General features: G+C 34.8%; 1 protein-coding gene across 1 annotated transcript; it reads left to right on the top strand.

Annotated features, from left to right (window-relative positions):
* The first annotated feature begins 18,585 nt into the window (after positions 1-18,585).
* On the top strand, positions 18,586-19,834 carry LOC131157962 (1-aminocyclopropane-1-carboxylate oxidase 1-like). The gene is made up of 3 exons (XM_058112447.1): positions 18,586-18,699; positions 18,784-19,010; positions 19,246-19,834. Exons 1-3 carry the CDS (start codon positions 18,598-18,600, stop codon positions 19,832-19,834), a joined length of 918 nt encoding a protein of 305 aa, XP_057968430.1. The 5' UTR covers positions 18,586-18,597.
* The last annotated feature ends 2,056 nt before the right edge of the window (positions 19,835-21,890 follow it).

Raw genomic sequence — 21,890 nt, 5'->3', positions numbered from 1 at the left:
ACGGAAAAAATAATCACACACAGGTAACTATCCAAGCAATACAACACATAATAAAAATTTACATGGTTCGGTAATGTGTCTATGTCCACGAGAGCAAGCAGCTGAATTTCACTATCTTTCATCAAACAAGGGTTACAATATTGTTTATATGCTAACCATATGTTTATAAAAGGCTTTGAAAAGTTCCTAAAGTACCCTTGTAGAAATCCCTGGAGGAAAATCCTCTGAAATCCCTAATTTACTAGTCTTTCAGATTCAAAATCTATAATCAACACTGAACATGACCGTCGACTATTTAATACCGATACTGAAGTATGCAGACTAAAATCGTCAATGGTTTCAGGAAAACCGTCAACCAAACTGTCGACGGTTTCTTCCTGCAGCCCAGATTCCTTATTCTTGCTTTAGCATGCTTTCCTCGTGCATGTATTCCACTCAATATGAGCCATATACTCCAACACTTGGGAGAACTGGGGCTTCTTCATTGTAATGAGAATGGAAACTTCCTCATAAAATTGAATCTCTAACCTAAATTTCATTCTATTAATACTGATATTTTATAATCCATACATTGATAATCATGGAATCGACAAAAAGTTTATGGAGAAAGCTTGAATAAAATTAAATACTCATTCCTCTATATAAGGCCTGGATAAAAGTAGATGTCTATAAAGAGATCATCTAAGATTGAGGTCTTGAATTACCTAACTTCTTTAAAGCTAAGAAACTCATAATTTGAGATTAACCAAGTTGCACCTTAATTCCACTCTTTCTCTTTTTATTTTCCAATTATATGGGTCATCACAAGGGAAGCAAAAAGTTCCCAACCCATATCTAGCACCAAATTGTTGACATAAAAAATTATCCTATCTTTGCATCCATAGTACATGACAATCACTTATAATCAAGAAGGAAAAAAAATCTTGGGAGACCCCAATGGTCTCTCGGCGCCCTCTTTAGTACTCAACTAGGGATCGAGAAATAAAAAATGGCAATAATATAAAGAGTGTGTAATTAATAGATGTTTTATCTCTTCCTAAATATTCTCTTTATAGTGGTTAGGATCCTCCATTCTAGCTAATATTTAATACCTTCAATTGAGAAGGAATTGCACAAGAACTATATATGTTCCTTTATTCTCCCCCTTTATTTAGGGGTTATGAGCCTTTTATCAACCCCTTCTCCCCTCCTCCCCCACCTTTATGCCTTAAATTACTCCTTAAAGTGCCCTTAATCTTATAGATATTTTTTGTTTTATAAAAAATAATTCGCAATGGCAACTTTGGGGGCCGATGTTCGATGACATTGACAAACTATCAATAAATTTTGATGGCCACATAGTTAAGGTGGCGATGTACTCCTCTTATTGTAGTGAGTCGTTTTTGGCGACAATATGGATCAAACAGGGATAGTGTTCAATAGTAGTTTTGCTAGGGCGACCACAAACTCCTTCGAAGGCAGAAAATCACTTTCCATCACAATGTGTGTTCGACTAAGCATAATTTGTCAATTTATAAGTTCTTATCAATTTTAGATTAATTATACTGGATTGAATCAAAATATATTTGACCAAATATTTGTTAGTTTTGAATGTGTAATAATTGTACTAAAATGAATGGAGTTGGATTTGCCAAAGATTCATGATTGAATTTTTGTTGATTTGAAAAAAGAATGCAACACAAAATTTTATTGAGTTTTGTCTAAATTTACGCAAATTCAAATCTAAGTTCTGAAATCTATATTCTCTGATGTAGTTATGTAAATTAATACATGATCATTGTGGAGATAGGCAAAGAGAAATTTTCATCATTTGTATATCACTTAGATAAATGCAATAATTCAATGGAGTATCCTATAGTTATACGTGATTTGTACAAGAAGTCATTACTTTCTAATCTTAAAATACTTGCACAAATAGCTATTCAAATAGGAATTGTATTTATAGTACAATTGAAGACTTTTACTCGCTACATCCTACTTAAATCTTAAAAAGTTAGTGAATTTCTCCTATATACATAAAATGTTGAATTGATATTATACAATGTATCCCCATTATTTGTTTGGTGCTTAGTGTTAAAAACTCTCAAGAAAATTTTTTTGTAAAGTGAATATGACATCACATTATGGCTTCAAGTGCACAGTTAGCATAAAAAACTTGCGAAAAAAAATTACTTTTTTTGTCATTTGTAGTATTACCTACCTAAATGGGCAACTAACCCATAATGTGAATAAGACTTCTCTTTATTTTTATCCTCCAATTTATAAATACCTAAATTATTTTAGTTAACAATTTGAATTGAATAAAATTAACAAGTATAGGTCCTTAATAATACAATTTTTTTTTTTATTACATAGGAACTCCAGCCAACGAGCCCTTTGGACCACTTAGTGTGGCCCCAAACCTACATATCAGCGTCCTTCGCCCTCAGGTCTCGCTGATCAGGGTAAAGTTCGGATGCGGACACAGCTTCTGTGCATCAGTTGGAAGTAGAATAGATTGCGATTGAAAATATAAAAATTAACTTATCATTTCACTGTTTAAAAAAAAATCCCCATCCAATGCGAAAGTCACATCAAAGCAACCCATTGTATTCATTTAAAAAAGCAACCCCGCCATATTGAATGAAAGAATATTTCTTAAAATGATTTCTAAATAAATTCTCGTATGTACTCATTAAAAAAATTGTACTATGTCATACATATTATAAAGAATATAAAATAAAATTATATTCTCACGTGTTCAAATGGATATAAGTCGTACCAGAAGAACTGAACTTGCATTACACAAGAGCTTTCGTATATATAAGATCTAATTATGGTATTGACTTATATTATATTTTTTTTATATTATATTATATCATATCATGTTCTTTTTTGAACATCTCGGCCATCAAAGCAATATCGTTGATCTTTCATAAGGGTGACACTCTAAGCTCCAAGTGGGAGGCACATTAGAAAAGTCTAATTCCCACATGCCTAAGTGGATAAGAAGTTGGTTTACAATACTTGTTTCTACCATTATTATTATAGCTAGAAGTGTTAATTTTTGCAAATTAAAATGGATGCTATAAAAGAATATATATATATATATATATATATATATAATATTATTTCTATTATATTACACAAAGTGTTTGCTTTTATGAGTTTGAAAAGTTTATGAAAATTTTTTTTATTGTATTATGTATGTTACAAAAAATTTGAAAATTTTTATTGCAAGATTTGGTTACATAAGTGATACTAAATGATCGTAATTGTTTTTCTAAGTGATTATCATAAACAAGTGTAATATATAACTTTTGATTGTTTTTTTCTTTCCTAAAAAATGAATTGGACTATAAGACTTACATTGTTGTAATCAATTAAATGAATTTTTTGAAAATGTAAAATGAATAATTAGTCATGATAAAAAGAAAAATAATGAAATGATATTTCATTGAATTGTATCTCTCAAATAGGGGGGGGGGGGGGGGAACTTTGAAATCGAACTGACAGGCAAAAGCTTTTGTGAACATAATTTTTGGATTAATAAGTAAAAATTGCATATTTTTATGATTATTTTTTTAAGGATTAATTTGCACCGAAAGTCTACACTATGTGAATGTTTGTAACTGTGTAAAATAAGAATTTTGGGGCGTTGCCGATATAAAATCTTAAATCACAATTGTAACTCACGTGAATGCAATGTTTTGGGCTTGAAATTATCTTAAAATTATTAGAACTTAACAAATAAAATATAATATACTTATTCTTATGATTTGAAATGCATTACTTCTTTCTCTATATTTTTTTACTTTAGACTTTGTGCTATATTGGGCCTAAGTTCAATGGTTTTGAAATGGAATATGTTCAAAAAAAAAAAGTGAACTCCTAAAACAATCTAATGGGTGGAGAGAATTCACTCAATCACTGGTTGTGATTGAAATTCACTAAGGATTGCACACAAGTACACTCAATTAATTTCAATGATAATCTAAAACAAAATACAGAGGAATTCAAGCTACAAATTTCTCTCTTCTCACTAGTTATTCACCCTCTCTACACCACATATTACATTACACACACACACACACATCCACTTATAGCAAGGCTAGAACAATATAATCAACAATGGTGGCTGAAGTTGGTGAGATTTTGGTGAGGTTGCTGCCGACTCCAGCCCAAATTCAATAAAGGTGGGCTGCCGACCATCTCCAGTCAAGTTTAATTTTCAACATCCCCCCTTAAACTTGAATCTCCTTATTTTTTTCATTCTGAGCATTGTTTTTAGTCTTACAAAAATATCATGTTTGAGTGGTTTCGTGAAAATGTCAACAATTTGATCATACATTCTTCAAGATATCAAAACTCCACTTCTTTCTTCTTGACATGCTCCCTGATAAAATGGTATCGAGTATCAATATGTTCGCTTCTCTCATGGTAAACTGGGTTCTTCGCAAGTGCAATTGTTGACTAATTGTCAATATAGACTTTTGTGGGGTCAACCTGGAGAAATTCCAGATACTTCAGTACATTCCTAATCCATATACCATGACAAACAGCTGAGCTGATAGCAACATACTCAGCTTCACATGATGAAAGTGTTACTATGGGTTGCTTCTTTGATGACCATGTAAATGTTGTATCTCCCATAAAGAATGTGAATCTAGTTGAGCTTTTTCTTTCATCAATATCTATTCACCAATCGCTACCTGAATAACCAATAAGTTTGCAATCACCTCTTGATGAATAGAACTTACCATTGGTGATGGTACCCTTGACATAACAGAGTATCCTGCATTCAAATGGGGCAAGTCAGGAGTCTCCGTGTACCTATTGACAAGTCCAACTCCATAGAGTATATTTGGTCTGGTGCACGTCAAATACCTTAAGCTTCCAACCAAACTCTTGAAATATGTGGGGTCAATATTTCCTTGCTCATTCTTTCTCAACTCCAATCCCGTTTCAATCGGAGTTGTCACAGGATTGCATTTGTCCATCCCAAACTTCTTCGATGCTTCTTTTGCATAGTGGCTCTAGGAGATTAAGATTCCCATCTCGCTTTTCCAACTTCTATGTCAAGAAAATGAGTCATCTGGCCAATATCCATCATTTCGAATTCTTTGACCATGCTTCTCTTGAAAGTGGCAAACATCTCTGGATTGCTTCAAGTGAAGATCATATCATCAACATATAGGCAGACTATCAGCATGCTTCCGTCTGTCTCCATCTTCATGTATAGCACATGCTCGTAGAGACACTTCTCAAAACCATTCTTCTGGAAATAGTCATCAATCCTTATGTTACACACGCATGAGGTGTCTGTTTCAAACCATAGAGTGTTTTCTTCAGCCTGGCAAATCCAATTTGTTGATCGAAATAGATCTCTTCTTCTAGAAAACCATTTAGAAATGCTGATTTCACGTCCAACTGGTAAATCATTCATCCATTTTGTGTTGATAGTGAAATTAGCAATCTGATAGTTTCAAGCCTGGCAACCGGGGCAAAGATTTCTCCACAATCAATCCCTTCTTTCTGCTTGTAGCCTTTGGCAACAAGTCTTACTTTGTATTTCTAAACTTCTCTTTGAGCATTCTTCTTGGTCTTGTAGACCCATTTCATACCAATAGTTTTGTGGCTCTTCAAAAGATTTGTCTTCTTCATTAGCCTCCTCAAAGCTAACCGGGTCGCTGGTCAACAATAGACAGTATAGTGTAACAAGCTCTTTTATAAGTTCTGTAGTTTTATACGGGTCAACTAGATTATGAGCTCTTCTAGGTCTCATATCTGAGATTTCATGCTCAAATGGTGATGAAGATTCATTCCTCTGTGGTGAACCGTGTAGTGGTGTCTTCAGATTGGGAACTTGTGACTCGATAGCCACTTCTCTTGTCCGTATGGATTCTTCTCCTTCAAGCATCAATTCCGCATCTTTGGAAGATTTAGCCTAGTCCCATTTCCATGATTCGTTTTCTTCAAAAATGACATTCTGACTGTGAATGACTTTCTTGTTGATGGAATTGTAGAGTAGATATCCCATGACACTATCGCCATATCCAACAAGGATATATTTCTCTCCTTTATTGTCCAATTTTTTCCTTCTTGCCTCTTGGATCTTGGTATAGGCAATGGAGTCAAACATTCTAAGATGACTCACATTGGGCTTGTGAGTGCTCCAGGCTTCATGTGGTTTCTTTGTATCAAGGCTCTTTATAGGACACCTATTGAGTAGATAGACTGCACATGATACTGCTTCTGCCCAAAAACTTTTTAACATGCTCTTATCCTTTAACATGCTCCTCGTCATGTTAAGGATCGTACGGTTCTTCCTCTCAACTACACCTCTCAACTACACCATTCAACTGGGGAGTGAATGATGGTGTGAACTATTTTTGAATCCCTTGTTGCCTAAGGAATTCAAGGAAATTTTTGCCTTTGTACTCTCCCCGTTGGTCTAATTAGAAAGACTTGATGTGATAGCTACTCTGTTTCTCCACAAAAGTTTTGAACTCTTTGAACTTGTCGTACACCTATGACTTCCTATTGAGGAAGTAAACCCAAGTCTTCCTACTGTAATCATCAATGAAGGTGAGGAAGTATCGGTTCAGTCCATTTGAAAACGGTCTCAATGGACCACACACGTCTATATGAACTAGCTGGAGCGGCATGGTAGATCTCCGATCGTCTTGCTTTCCAAAGTTATTTCTGTGTTGTTTGCTCGAAACACAACTTTCACATATCTCATTTGGGAGGTGGATATTGAGTAAACCTTTCACCATCTTCTTGCTTCCCAATTGTTTCAAACTTTCAAAGTTTAGATGTCCGAACTTGAGATGTCATGGACAGTCTTTGTCTTTGATAATAGCACTTAAACACCTTGGCGTATCATGTTGAAGGGCGAGCAGAAACATTTGATTCTTTGTCATTTGTACTCGAGTAAGGAGCTTACCTTGAGCATTTGTTATCACCATCTGCTTATCTCTAAGGCTAATTTGATAGCCTTTCTCCACACGATGTCTGAGACTAAGTATATTAGTCTTTAGGGCAGGCACATAGTTTATGTTGGAGATAAAAGCATGGTCTCCATCCTTCCTCTTAATTAGGACATTTCCCCTTCCTCAAACTGGGACTTTAGAGAGATCACCAAATGATATCTCTCCTTGAACTTTCTCATCAAGATCATTAAATAGGTTCTTTCTACCAGTCATGTGATTGCTAGCTCCAGAGTAAAGGTACCAAACATTTTGGTCTTAGTGGGTTGAATTATGTGCCATCAGCATCGACGATTGTCCTTCAACTTTCTTCTTTTCTGCAAAGTTAGCATTTTCATTTACTTCATGATTTTAGGGATTACCTCTACACTCATTACCATAGTGTCCATACTTGTGGCAGTTGTAGTATTGAACGTTTCTCTTCTCTACATTCGGGTAGTTGTTGTATCCCCATCTTCTTCCTTGTCCTATGCCTCGTGAGACATAGTTCTGTTGATTGCGTCCTCCTTTAGTGGGTCCTATTTCGCCTCTACCACCTTCTCTCGATTCAAATTTTCCAAAATTTCTTCCACGAGATCCTCAGCCTCGTCCTCTTCCTCGCGACGATGTACCCCCTTTGTCGTATCTATCTGTAGTGAGGGACAACTTCGTTTGAAGGGCTTGCTCCAGTGCTTTAGATTCACTCCTTATGTTGACCAAGTTGTTGATGAACAAAGGGATAGGCCAAGAGCAAGTACCTAATGTCATCCAAGTTGTGTCATATGAATAAAAATTTGTAAGGCTGAACAAGCTAACCTCAAAACTTGCTTCCACAATGGGTTTTGGAGCAGAAGATCAAGTTATTACAAAAGATGAAGCCTCGTGCAAAAGGTTCATACAAGACGGTGCCTCCAAAGTTAGTGTAGTTAAGGAAGCATCTTGATGAGTTATTAGAAGTGTGATATACACATCCTTCCAAAGCATCGCCAAAGCACCAACTTTGTGTCTTAAATGAAACATAATGGGAGTATGCGGGCATGTGTATAAAAATGCACACTCAACATGTTGATTGTGCACAACAAGTGTCTCATTCCACTAATTAACTAAGTTAAGCCACGTACTTCACCAAACATGGATTGCTAATGACACATGGTAACCAACTCTTTGTGCCACGAAATGGTGATATGAGAAAGACAGGGCTGAGGATTAAGAGAGTTTTGTGACATTATATGGTTGTAGATCATCCATGATGGCATTGCACATGAAGCAGAGGTACAACTAGCCACACATGTGCGATGAGGTGGTTGAGTACACATGAAGATTGAGTAGAAGAAAATTGCAGGGTTGTTAGATCCTCTTCAAGTACCAACGAGACCGTAGGAGTGCGTCTCACTTAACTTCATCACGAAGCTTCCTAGAGTTGGAGACGCAAGGTCTATATACTCAGGCTATAGGCAGGTTTTCAAAGAACAATATTTTCATACCCACACCAAATTGTTGTTTTTTAGAGGAGATAACACAATTGTTTTTCAAACACATTGTGAAGTATACATTGTCAACGATCGAGACTCTAGATTCATAAGGAATTTCTATATAAAACTTTCTAGAATTCTCAGTTCACAGTTTGACATCTCTTTAAGCTACAACTCGCAATGAGAATAGGGGAAAAGGAATGGCTCTACTACATTATGCTTGTTGTTGTGCAAAGATTACCAGTGTGCAGTGGAAACACAAATCAATTGGGTCATGCAATGTAGCAACCAATGATGAATAATACAGAAAAAATAATCACACATGGGTAATTATCAAAGCAATAAAACACACGATAAAAATTTACATGGTTTGGTAATGTGCCTACGTCCACAGGAGCTAGCAACTAAATTTCACTATCTTTCATCAAACAAGGGTTACAATATTGATTATATGCTAACCATATGTTTATAGAAGGCTTTGAAAAGTTCCTAAAGTACCCCTGTAGCAATCCCTGGAGGAAAATCCTCCGAAATCCCTAATTTACGGGTCTTCCCGATTCAAAATCTGTAATCAGCGCTGAACATGACCGTCAACTATTTAATACCGATACTGAAGTATGCAAACTGAAACTGTCAACAGTTTCTGGCAAACCGTCGACCAAACTGTCAACAGTTTCTTCTTACAACCCAGATTCCTTGTTCTTGCTTCAGCATGCTTTCCTCATGCATGTATTCCACTCAATATGAGCCATATACTCCAACACTTGTGAGAACCGAGGCTTCTTCGTTGTAATGAGAATGGAAACTTCCTCATAAAATTGAATCTCTAACCTAAATTTCATTCTATTAATACTGATATTTTATAATCCATAGGTTGATAATCATGGAATCGACAAAAAGTTTATGGAGAAAGCTCGAATAAAATTGAATACTCATTTCTCTATATAAGGCCCGGATAAAATTAGATTTCTATAAAGAGATCATCTAAGATTGAGGTCTTGAATTACCTAACTTTTTTAGAGCTAAGACACTCATAATTTGAGATTAATAAAGTTGCACCTTATTTCCACTCTTTCTCTTTTTATTTTCTAGTTATATGGGTCATCACAAGGGAAGCAAAAAGTTCCCGGCCAATATATAGAACCAAATTGTTGACATAAAAAATTATCCTATCTTTGCATCCATATTACATGACAATCACCTATAATCAAGAAGGAAAAAAAAATCTTAGGAGACCCTCAATGGTCTCTCGGCGCCCTCTTTAGTACTCAACTAGGCATTGAGAAATAAAAAAATGGAAATAATATAGAGAGTGTGTAATTAATAGATGTTTTATCTTTTCCTAAATATTCTCTTTATAGTGGTTAGGATCCTCCATTCGAGTTAATATTTAATACCTTCAATTGAGAAGGAATTGCACAAGAACTATATATGTTCCTTTATTCTCCCTCTTTATTTAGGGGTTATGAGCCTTTTATCAACCCCTTCCCCTCTCCTACTACATCTTTATGCCTTAAATTACTCCTTAAAGTGCCCTCAGTCTTATAGATATTTTTTGTTTTATAAAGAATAATTCGCAATGGCAACTTTGGTTGCCGATGTTCAATGACATTGACCAACTATCAATAAATTTTGATGGCCACATAGTTAGGGTGGCGATGTACTCCTCTAATTGTAGTGAGTCAATCTTGGTGACAACATGGATCAAACTGGGATAGTGTTCAATAGTAGTTTGGTTAGGGCGACCACAAACTCCTTCGATGGCAGAAAATCGCCTTCCATCACAATGTGTGTTCGACTAAGCTTAACTTGTCAATCTATAAGTTCTTATCAATTTTAGATTTATTACACTTGATTGAATCAAAATATATTTTACCAAATGATTGTCAGTTTTGAATGTGTAATAATTGCACTAAAATGAATGGAGTTGGATTTGCCAAAGATTCTTGATTGAATTTTTGTTGATTTGAAAAGAAGGCAATACAAAATTATATTTAGTTTTGTCTAAATCTACGCAAATTCAAATCCAAGTCTTGAAATCTATATTCTCTGATGTAGTTATGTAAAGTAATACATGATCATTGTAGAGATAGGCAAAGAGAAATTTTCATCATTTGCATATCACTCAAATAAATGCAATAATTCAATGGAGCATCCTATAGTTATACATGATTTGTACAAGAAGTCATTACTTCCTAATCGTAAAATACCTGCACAAATAGCTATTCAAATAGGAATTGTATTTATAGTACAATTGAAGACTTTTACTCACTACATCCTACTTAAATCTTAAAAAGTTAGTGAATTTCTCCTATATACATAAAATGTTGAATTGATATTATACAATGTATCCCCATTATTTGTTAGGTGCCTAGTGTTAAAAACTCTCAAGAAAATTTATTTGTAAAGTGAATACGACATCACATTATGGCTTCAAGTGCACAGTTAGCATAAAAAACCTGAGAAAAAAAATTACTTTTTTCGTCATATGTAGTATTACCTACCTAAATGGGCAACTAACCCATAATGTGAATAAGTCTTCTCTTTATTTTTATCCTCCAATTTATAAATGCCTAAATTATTTTAGTTAACAATTTGAATTGAATAAAATTAACAAGTACAAGTCCTTAATAATACTAATTTTAAAAGTATTGGAAGTAGAACATATTGCGATTTAAAATATAAAAATTAACTTATCAGTTCACTGTTTAAAAGAAAATCACCATCCAATGCCGAAGTCACATCAAAGCAACCCACTGTATTCATTTAAAAAAGCAACCCGCCATATTGAATGAAAGAATATTTCTTAAAATGATATCTAAATAAGTTCTCGTATGTACTCATTAACAAAATTGTACTATGTCATACATATTATAAAGAATATAAAATAAAATCATATTCTCGCGTGTTCATGTCGATGTAAGTCGTACCAGAAGAACTGGACTTGCATTACACAAGAGCTTTCGTACATATAAGATCTAATTATGGTATTGACTTATATTATATTTTTTTATATTATATTATATCATATCATGTTCTTTTTAGAAGATCTCGGCCATGAAAGCAATATCGTTGATCTTTTATAAGGGTGACACTCTAAGCTCCAAGTGGGAGGCATGTTAGAAAAGTTCAATTCCCACATGCCTAAGTGGATAAGAAGTTAGCTTACAATACTTGTTTCTACCATTATTATTACAGCTTGAAGTGTTAATTTTTGCAAAGTAAAATGGATATTATAAAAGAATATATATATATATATATATATATATATATATATAATATTGTTTTTATTATATTACACTAAGTGTTTGCTTCTATGAGTTTGAAAATTTTATGAGAACTTTTTTATGGTATTATGTATGTTACAAAAAATTTGAAAATTTTTATAACAAGATTTGGTTACATAAGTGATACTAAATTATCGTAATTTTTTTTCTAAGTGATTATCATAAACAAGTATTATATATAGCTTTTGATTTTTATTTTTTTTCATAAAAAGTGAAAGGGACTATAAGACTTACATTGTTGTAATCAATTAAATGAATTTTTTAAAAATGTAAAATGAGTCATTAGTCATGATGAAAAGAAAAATAATGAAAGGACATTTCATTGAATTGTATCTCTGGGGAAAAAAAATTGAATCGAACTGACAGGCAAAAGCTTTTGTGAACATAATTTTTGGATTAATAAGTAAAAATTGCATATTTTTATGATTATATTTTTAAGGATTAATTTGCACCGAAAGTCTACACTATGTGAATGTTTGTAACTGTGTAAAATAAGAATTTTGGGGCTTTGTCGATATAAAACCTTAAATCACATTTGTAACTCATGTGAAGGCCATGTTTAGGGCATGAAATTATCTTAAAATTATTAGAACTTAACAAATAAAATAAAATATATTTATTCTTATGATTTGAAATGCATTACTTCTTTCTCTATAATTTTTTACTTTAGACTTTCTGCTATATTCGGCCTAAGTTCAATGGTTTTGAAATGGACTACGTACTAGAGGAACTAGAAAAAAAAAAAAAGTGAACTTCTAATACAATACGATGGGTGGGGGGACTCACTCAATCACTAGTTGTAATTGAAATTCAGTGAGGATTGCACACAAGTACACTTAATTTCAATGATAATCTAAAACAAAATACAGTGGAATTTAAGATACAAATTTCTCTTTTCTCACTAGTTATTCACCCTCTCTACACCACATATTACATTACACACACAAACATCTATTTATAGCAAGGCTAGAACAATATAATCAAAAATGGTGGCCGAAGTTGGTGAGATTTTGCCGACTCCAGCCCAAATTCAACAGAGGTGGGCAGTCGATCATCTCCAGTCAAGTTTAATTTTCAACATCCCCCCTTAAACATGGCTCTCCTGATTTTTACATTCCGAGCATTATCTTCAGTCTTACAAAAATATCATGCTTTAATGGCTTCGTGAAAATGTCAGCAATTTGATCATACGCTCTGCAAGATATCAAAACTCCACTTCTTTCTTCTTGACATGCTCCCTGATAAAATGATATCAAATATCAATATGTTTGCTTCTTTCATGATAAACTAGATTCTTCACAAGTGCAATAGCTGATTGAATGTCGATGTAGACTTCTGTGGGGTCATCTTAGAGAAATCTCAAATACTTCGATCAGTACATTCCTAATCAAACAGCTGAGCTGATAGCAACATACTCAGCTTCACATAATGAAAGCGTTACTATAGGTTGCTTCTTTGATGACCATGTAAACGTTGTATCTCCCATGAAGGTTGTGAATCCATTCGAGCTTTTTCCTTCATCAAGATCTCTTCCCCAATCGCTATCTGAATAGTCGATAAGTTTGCAATCACCTCTTGATAAATAAAACATACCATCAATGATGGTACCCTTGACATAACAGAGTATCCTCTTCATTGCATTCAAATGAGGTAGGCCAGGAGTCACCACGTACCTACTAACAAGTCCATGGTCTGTTGCACGTCAAATACCTTAAGCTTCCAACCGAACTCTTGAAATATGTGTGGTCAACATTTCCATGCTTATTCTTTCTCAACTCCAATCCCTTTTCAACTAGAGTTGTCACTGGATTGCATTTGTCCATCCCAAACTTTTTTATTACTTCTTTTGCATTGTGGCTCTGGGAGATGAAGACTTGCTTCTCACTTTGCACGACTTCTACGCTAAGAAAATGAGTATTTTGGACAATATCCGTCATTTCGAATTCTTTGACCATGCTCCTCTTGAAAGGCGCAAAAATCTCCAGATTGTTGTCAGTGAAGATCAGATCATCAACATATAGGCGGACTATCAGCATGCTTTCGTCTGTCTCCGTCTTCATGTATAGCACATGCTGGTAGGGACACTTCTCAAATCTATTTTTCTGGAAAAGTCATCAATCCTTATGTTCCACGCACTAGGTGCTTGTTTCAAACCATATAGTGTTTTCTTCAACTTGTACAATCTATCTTCTTTTCCATTCTTCACACATCTAAGTGGTTGATCGATATAGATCTCTTCTTCTAGAAAACCATTTAGAAATGCTGATTTCACGTCCAGCTGGTAAATCATTCATCCATTTTATGCTGATAGTGAAATTAGTAATCTAATGGTTTCAAGACTAGAAACCTAGGCAAAGATTTCTCCATAATCAATCCCTTATTTCTGCTTGTAGCCCTTGGCGATAAGTCTTGCTTTGTATCTCTAAACTTCTCTTTGAGCGTTCTTCTTAGTCTTGTAGACTCATTTCACACCAATAGTTTTGCAGCCCTTCGGAAGATTTGTCAACTCTTAAGTCTTGTTCTTCTTGATGGATTAAATCACCTCATCCATCTCTTTTCTCCATTTTTTTTCTTCGTTAGCCTCCTCGAAGCTAACCGGCTCGCTGGTCAACAATAGACAATATAGTGTAACAAACTCTTTTATAAGTTTTGTAGTTTATACAGGTCGACTAGATTACGAGCTTTTCTATGTCTTAAATATGAGATTTCATGCTTAATTGGTGATGGAGATTCATTTCTATGTGGTGAAAAGTGTGGTGGTGTCTACAGATCGGGAACCTATGACTCGATAGCCACTTCTCTTGTCTATGTGGGTTCTTCTCCTTCAAGTGTCAATTTTGCATCTTTGGAAGATTTAGCCTAGTCCCACTTCCATGATTCATTTTCTTCAAAAATGACATCCTGACTGTGAATGACTTTCTTGTTGATGGGATTGCAGAATCGATATCCCATGGTACTGTCGTCATATCCAACAAGGATATATTTCTTCCATTTATCTTCCGACTTTGTCCTTCTTGCCTCTAGGATCTTGGCGTAGGCAATGGAGCCAAACACTGTAAGAAGACTCACACTAGGTTTGTGAGTGCTCCAAGCTTCATGTGGTGCCTTTGTATCATGGTTCTTTGTAGGACACCTATTGAGTAAATAGACTGCACATGATACTGCTTCTTCCCAAAAACATTTTGGCATGTTCTTATCCTTTAACATGCTCTTGGCCATGTTAAGGATCGTGCGGTTCTTCCTCTCAACTACGTCATTCAACTGGGGAGTGTATGATGGTGTGAACTATTTTTGAATCCCTTGTTGCCTAAGGAATTCAAGTAAATTTTTGTCCCTGTACTCTTCTCCTTGGTCTAATTGGTATGACTTGATGAGATAGCCACTCTATTTCTTCACAAGAGTTTTGAACTCTTTGAACTTGTCGAACACCTCTAACCTTCTTTTTTAGGAAGTAAACCCAAGTCCTCTTACCGTAATCGTCAATCAAGGTGAGGAAGTATCTGTACAGTCCATTTGAAAACGGCCTTAATGGACCACACATGTGTATGTGAACGAGTTGAAGCGGCATGGTCGATCTCCAGTCGGCTTGCTTTCCAAAGTTATTTCTATGTTGTTTGCTCAGAACTTTACTTTCACATATTTCATTTGGGAGGTGGATGTTGAGTAAGCCTTTCACCATTTACTTGCTTCCCAATTGTTTCAAACTTTCAAAGTTTAGATGTTCGAACATGAGATGTCATAGACAGTCTTTCTCTTTGATGATAGCGCTCAAACACCTTAGCGTGTCATGTTGAATGGCGAGCGGAAACATTTGATTCTTTGCCACTTGTACTCAAGTAACGAGATTACCTTGAGCATCTGTTATCACCATCTACTTATCTCTATGGCTAATTCGGTAGCCTTTCTCCACAAGCAGTTTGAGACTAAGTATATTAGTCTTCATGACTGGCACATAGTACACGTTGGAGATAAAAGCATGGTCTCCATCCTTCCCCTTGATTAGGACATTTCCCCTTCCTCGAACTAGGACTTTAGAGAGATCACCAAATGATATCTCTCCTTGAACTTTCTCATCAAGTTCCTTAAATAAGTTCATTCTACCAGTCATGTGATTGTTGGCTCAAGAGTAAAGGTACCAAACATTTTGGTCCTGGTGGGTTGAAATGTGTGTCATTAGCATCAATGATTGTCCTTCGTCTTTCTTCTTTTCAGCAAAGTTACCATTTTCATTTACTTCATAATTTTGGGGATTACCTATGCACTCATTGCTGTAATGTCCATACTTGTGGCAGTTGTAGCACTAAACGTTTCTCTTCTCTACATTCGGGCAGCTATTGTATACCCCTCTTCTTCCTTCTCCTACACCTCATGAGACATAGTTTTATTGATTGCATCCTCCTCTAGTGGGACCTTTTTCGCCTCTACCACCTTCTTCGGATTCAAAATTTCTAAAATTTCTTCCATGAGATCCTCGGCCTCGTCCTCTTCCTCGCTGTAATGTTCCCCCTTTGTCGTATCTATCTATAGTGAGGGACAACTTCATTTGGAGGGCTTGCTCTAGTACCTTAGATTCATTTCTTCTGTTGACTTTTTGCTCATGGGCTTGGAGTGAACCCACAAGTTCTTCTACGGATATGGTTTCTAGATTTTTTTTTTTCTTCCATGGTCACAGCTATATAATCAAAATTTGGATCCAAAGATCGCTAAATTTTCTCACTAATTCTCTCATCATTAATAGTCTCTCTATTTCTTCTCAATTGATTTGATACTACCATAACACGTGTGTAGTAGTCAGTAATAGATTCAGTAGATTTCATTCTTAAAGATTCGAAACCACCTCGCAATGTTTGAAGATGAGTCTTCTTCAATTTGTCTACACGTTTGTGTGTTCGATGGAGAGAGTCTCAAACCTATTTAGACATCTTGGTGGAGGCGATGATTTCAAACGTGGCCTCATCAAGGCCTTGGTAGATTATGGACTTCGCTTTGCAATCCTTCTTTCGACCGGCTTGCAAGATCGTTCTTTGAACGTCAGACATAGTTGTTTCATCTTCTTTTGATGGGACTTCTCTGTACCCATCTTCAACAATGTCCATGACATCCTGAGCACCTAGTAAGGCTCTCATTTGAATAGACCAATTGTCATAGTTCTCCCGTGTCAGCTTTGGAATCACCGCTTGTGTAGTATCGTTCCAAATCAGGTTTAATATATTAAAAAACAGAGTGATAGAGATTGATTTTGGCAAATCTAATGCCCTAGTGTCTTCAGAAGGTTGAAAAACCTTAGGAACCGACTTTTGGTTGCAAAGAAACAGTCAAAATGGCTCTAAACCGGCTAAAAGAAGTTCTTGACCTTTTAAAAAAAAAAAAAATTGGTTTGACTAAACGTAGTTTAATGGCGTCAGTGATTACTGTTAGGGCCATGTAGCATATTCCGGGTGTGCCGTGTGTCAGTGACTGGATGCAAGTCGGTCTATCGGGTCGGGTCGGGTCGAGTCGTATTTGGAGCACTGGTTTTGGTTGGTGGTTGCTGAGTCAAGTCGCAGATCGAGTGGCCGAGTTCGATTACATCAATTGGGTAGAGAAGATGCGTGAAGACACGTGCGGTGCGTGATGTCACCGAAAAATAGTCTCACCAGCACGTGAGGCGTGTGAGAGTGCGTATAGGGGCACCCGAGCTCCGTTTGACACATGGTTTTCACCTTTGGATTCATCTGGACGTGAATTTCACAATAGTATACTATAAAATAAATTTTGAGTAACTTCAAATCTTGGAGAAAATTTGAGTTTCTCTCTATTCGCCTCTGTTTGGCGAATTTCAGCGAACCTAGACGCTCTGATACCACTAATGGGTGGAGGGGACTCACTAAATCACTGGTTATGTTGAAACTCAGTGAGTATTGCACACAAATACACTCAATTAATTTCAATGATAATCTGAAACAAAATAAAGAGGAATTCAAAATACAAATCTCTCTTTTCTTACTGGTTATTCACTCTCTCTACACATGTTACATTACACACACACACATTTATTTAAAGTAAGGTTAGAACAATATAATCAACAATGGTGGCTGAAGTTGGTGACATTGCGACCGACTCGAGCCCAAATTCAACAAAGGTGGGCTGCTGGTCATCTCCAGTCAAGTTTAATTTTCAACACAATCTTCCCATATTGGACATTTATACTCTTCAATGCACATAAATATATCGCAAATGCCCCATTTTCTCCTCTTTTATTTCAAATCTCATATTGAACATTTATCTATTCATAAATATTATATAAAAAAGAAAATTAAGTAAATCGAGAATAACTTTGGATTTGGGAGTATCAATTTTAGACCTCAAATTTGAATGATCCATGGGCTAAACCCAAATCTTCCCAATACAAACATTAGCTCAATTTGGAGAGTATGAAATTCAAACTTTGAATTTAAATTTACATGTATTAAGATAAAATGTAATAAAAATTATATTTTATTGTATAACATAAAATAAAAATAAAAGACTTATTATACAGCCAGCAGACCTAAGAGCTTCAGATAGCAAACACCAATCCCCTAGCTACAGTGGCTGCAACAGGAGAATGCCAAACTCATAAATCAAACTGAATGACTAATGTAGAAAATAAATTAAATCACATGGAATGTAATGAGAAAAAAACTCTGACGCGCTTATTATAACCGTAGCCCTTTTTTAAAGTCCTAGGTGAACTTTCATTTCTTCCAAGCATAACTAATCTCCAATTATAATATTAATAAAAATATGCATGCTTTCCATCTAACCATGCCTATAAATAGAGTGGGGCGAGTAATCTCTATTCCTCAATCTGGTATAGAGATCATACCAATCAAAAAACAAAAATTCTGGTTGAGAGAAAGAGAGAGAATGGAGATTCCTGTGATTGACTTTAACAAGCTTGATGGCGACAAGAGGAGAGAAGGAATGGCTCTGCTGCATGACGCTTGTCAGAATTGCGGCTTCTTCATGGTAATGAGAATGGCAACTTCCGCATAAAATTGAATATCTAATCTAAGTTTCATTTTATTAATCCTGACGTTTTATAACCTGCAGGTTGAGAATCATGGAGTTGACAAAGAGTTGATGGAGAAGGTGAAGAAACTGGTGAATTTGCACTATGAGGAGAGCATGAAAGATAGCTTTTATATGTCAGAGTTCGCAAAAGGCTTGGACAAGCGGGGAAGTCCCTCAAATGCAGCCGACTGGGAAAGCACCTTTTTCATTTCACATCGACCAACTTCTAACATCAATGAGTTTACAAACCTCTCCGAGGAACTTCGGTGAGTAATATTACAATCTACAAGCTCAAATTCAAATACCAAAAAATTATAAAAGCACGAACTTGCATGAATTCAATTCTGAATAGTCAATTACATACCTCGTATTCAGTGCATGAATATATATACACAGGCACATACACACACACACACACACACTATATATATATATATATATATATATATATAGACAAATAGATAGATAGATAATAGACTAACCAAGGATACGTGCATGCAGCAAGACAATGGATGAATACATTGATCAACTTATAAAACTAGCAGAAAAGTTGTCAGAACTCATGTGCGAGAATCTTGGTTTAGAGAAAGGATACATAAAAGAAGCGTTCTCGGGAAATATTGGTGCTTCTGTGGGAACAAAAGTTGCTAAATACCCTAAATGTCCTCACCCTGAACTCGTAAAGGGGCTCCGAGAGCACACTGATGCTGGTGGAATCATCCTCCTGCTCCAGGATGATCAGGTCCCCGGTCTTGAATTCTTCAAAGATGCGAAATGGGTGGAGATTCCACCTTCCAAGAACAATGTCATCTTTGTAAACACAGGTGACCAAGTTGAGGTTTTGAGTAATGGAAGGTATAAGAGTGCCCTGCATCGCGTCATAGCAAGCAAGAATGAAAGCAGACTGTCTGTTGCTACCTTCTACAACCCAGCGGGTGATGCCATCATTTCTCCAGCCCCCAAACTCATGTATCCAAATCGCTATCGTTTTCAAGATTATATGAAACTTTATGCCGCGACTAAGTTTGCTGATAAGGCCCCGAGATTTGAATCCTTGAAGGAAATGGCTCACCAAAGTCTCATTGTCTAGCAGAACTTGCCACATGCCACATTCATCGCTTCACAATTACTACTGGGGTAGATTGTGTGCTCTGCTATATTTATAGGTTATAATAAATGTTACTAATGCTACGGTCAGTTTGTGTGTTCTATTACTACTGCGTTTTCAATAACTTGTCTACAGCTCACTGCATTGATGAGTGAGTTTGGCTAAATTATGTTAATGTTGTATTTTATGATTCCAAGAGAGGAAAATATACGCAACTTTCTTTTCCTCATCTTCATTTAACCTTTTTTTCTTTTTAAAAATAATATTTGTATTGATCATTTCTTAAGATTCCAAGAGAGGATATTTTTTTGTTTTAGTTAAGCAGTTCATTAAATTCTAATCCACAATCACATTCTAAAGCCATAACTGAGAGAAAGTTAAATGCAAAATCATAAATGACCTTCTTTATTGCTATAATCATAGATCAATTATTGTTGCGAAATCATTTTAATTTCGCAATCACAGGGATATAATATCCCAAAATCAATGAAATAGAGTCCACACCCCTCACAAGGTTACAATGCAAAATCATATGTTCCCTTTCTTGCAGTGACTCCTACATTTTAATTGTACTATGTCATACATATTATAAAGAATATAAATAAAATCATATTCTCACGTTTTCAAGTCGATATAAGTCGTACCAGATGAACTGGACTTGCATTACACAAGAGCTTTCGTATATATAAGATCTAATTATGGTCTTGACCCATATTATATTTGTTTATATTATATTATATCATATCATGTTCTTTTTAGAAGATCTCAGCCATCAAAGCAATATCGTTGATCTTTCATAAGGGTGACACTCTAAGCTCCAAGTGGGAGGCACGTTACAAAAGTTTAATTCCCACATCCCTAAGTGGATAAGAAGTTGGCTTACAATACTTGTTTCTACCATTATTATTATAGCTAAAGTGTTAATTTTTGCAAAGTAAAATGGATGTTATAAAAGAATATATATATATATATATATATATATATATATAATATTGTTTTTATTGTATTACACTAAGTGTTTGCTTTTATGAGTTTGAAAATTTTATGAGAATTTTTTTTATTGTATTATGTATGTTACAAAAAATTTGAAAATTTTTATTACAAGATTTGGTTACATAAGTGATACTAAATGATCGTAATTTTTTTTTCTAAGTGATTATCATAAACAAGTATTATATATAGCTTTTGATTGTTTTTTTTTTTTTTTCATAAAAAATGAATGGGACTATAAGACTTATAATCAATTAAATGATTTTTTTGAAAATGTAAAATGAGTCATTCGTCATGATGAAAAGAAAAATAATGAAACGACATTTCATTGAATTGTATCTCTAGGGAAAAAAAAAGAAAAACTCTGAATCGGACTGACAGGAAAAAGCTTTTGTGAACATAATTTTTGGATTAATAAGTAGAAATTGCATATTTTTATGATTATTTTTTTAAGGATTAATTTGCACCGAAATTCTACACTATGTGAATGTTTGTAACTGTGTAAAATAAGAATTTTGGGGCTTTGCCGATATAAAATCTTAAATCACATTTGTAACTCATATGAAGGCAATGATTAGGACTTGAAATTATCTTAAAATTATTAGAACATAACAAATAAAATATAATATATTTATACTTATGATTTGAAATGCATTACTTCTTTCTCTATAATTTTTTACTTTAAACTTTATGCTTTATTGGGCCTAAGTTCAATGGTTTTGAAATGGACTATGTTCAAGAGGAACAAAAAAAAAAAAAGTGAACTCCTAATACAATCTGATGGGTGGAGGGGACTCACTCAATCACTGATTGTAATTGAAATTCAATGAAAACTGCACACAAGCACACTTAATTTCAATGATATCTAAATAAGTTCTCGTATGTACTCATTAACAAAATTGTACTATGTCATACATATTATAAAGAATATAAAATAAAATCATATTCTCTCGTGTTCAAGTCGATATAAGTCGTACTAGAAGAACTAGACTTGCATTACACAAGAGCTTTCGTATATATAAGATCTAATTATGGTATTGACTTATAT

This window comes from Malania oleifera, chromosome 6, assembly GCF_029873635.1.
Source record: "Malania oleifera isolate guangnan ecotype guangnan chromosome 6, ASM2987363v1, whole genome shotgun sequence".
Lineage (NCBI taxonomy): Eukaryota > Viridiplantae > Streptophyta > Magnoliopsida > Santalales > Ximeniaceae > Malania > Malania oleifera.
Note: the sequence above shows the minus strand (reverse complement) of the source record. Positions and strands in the feature narration are given on the sequence as shown.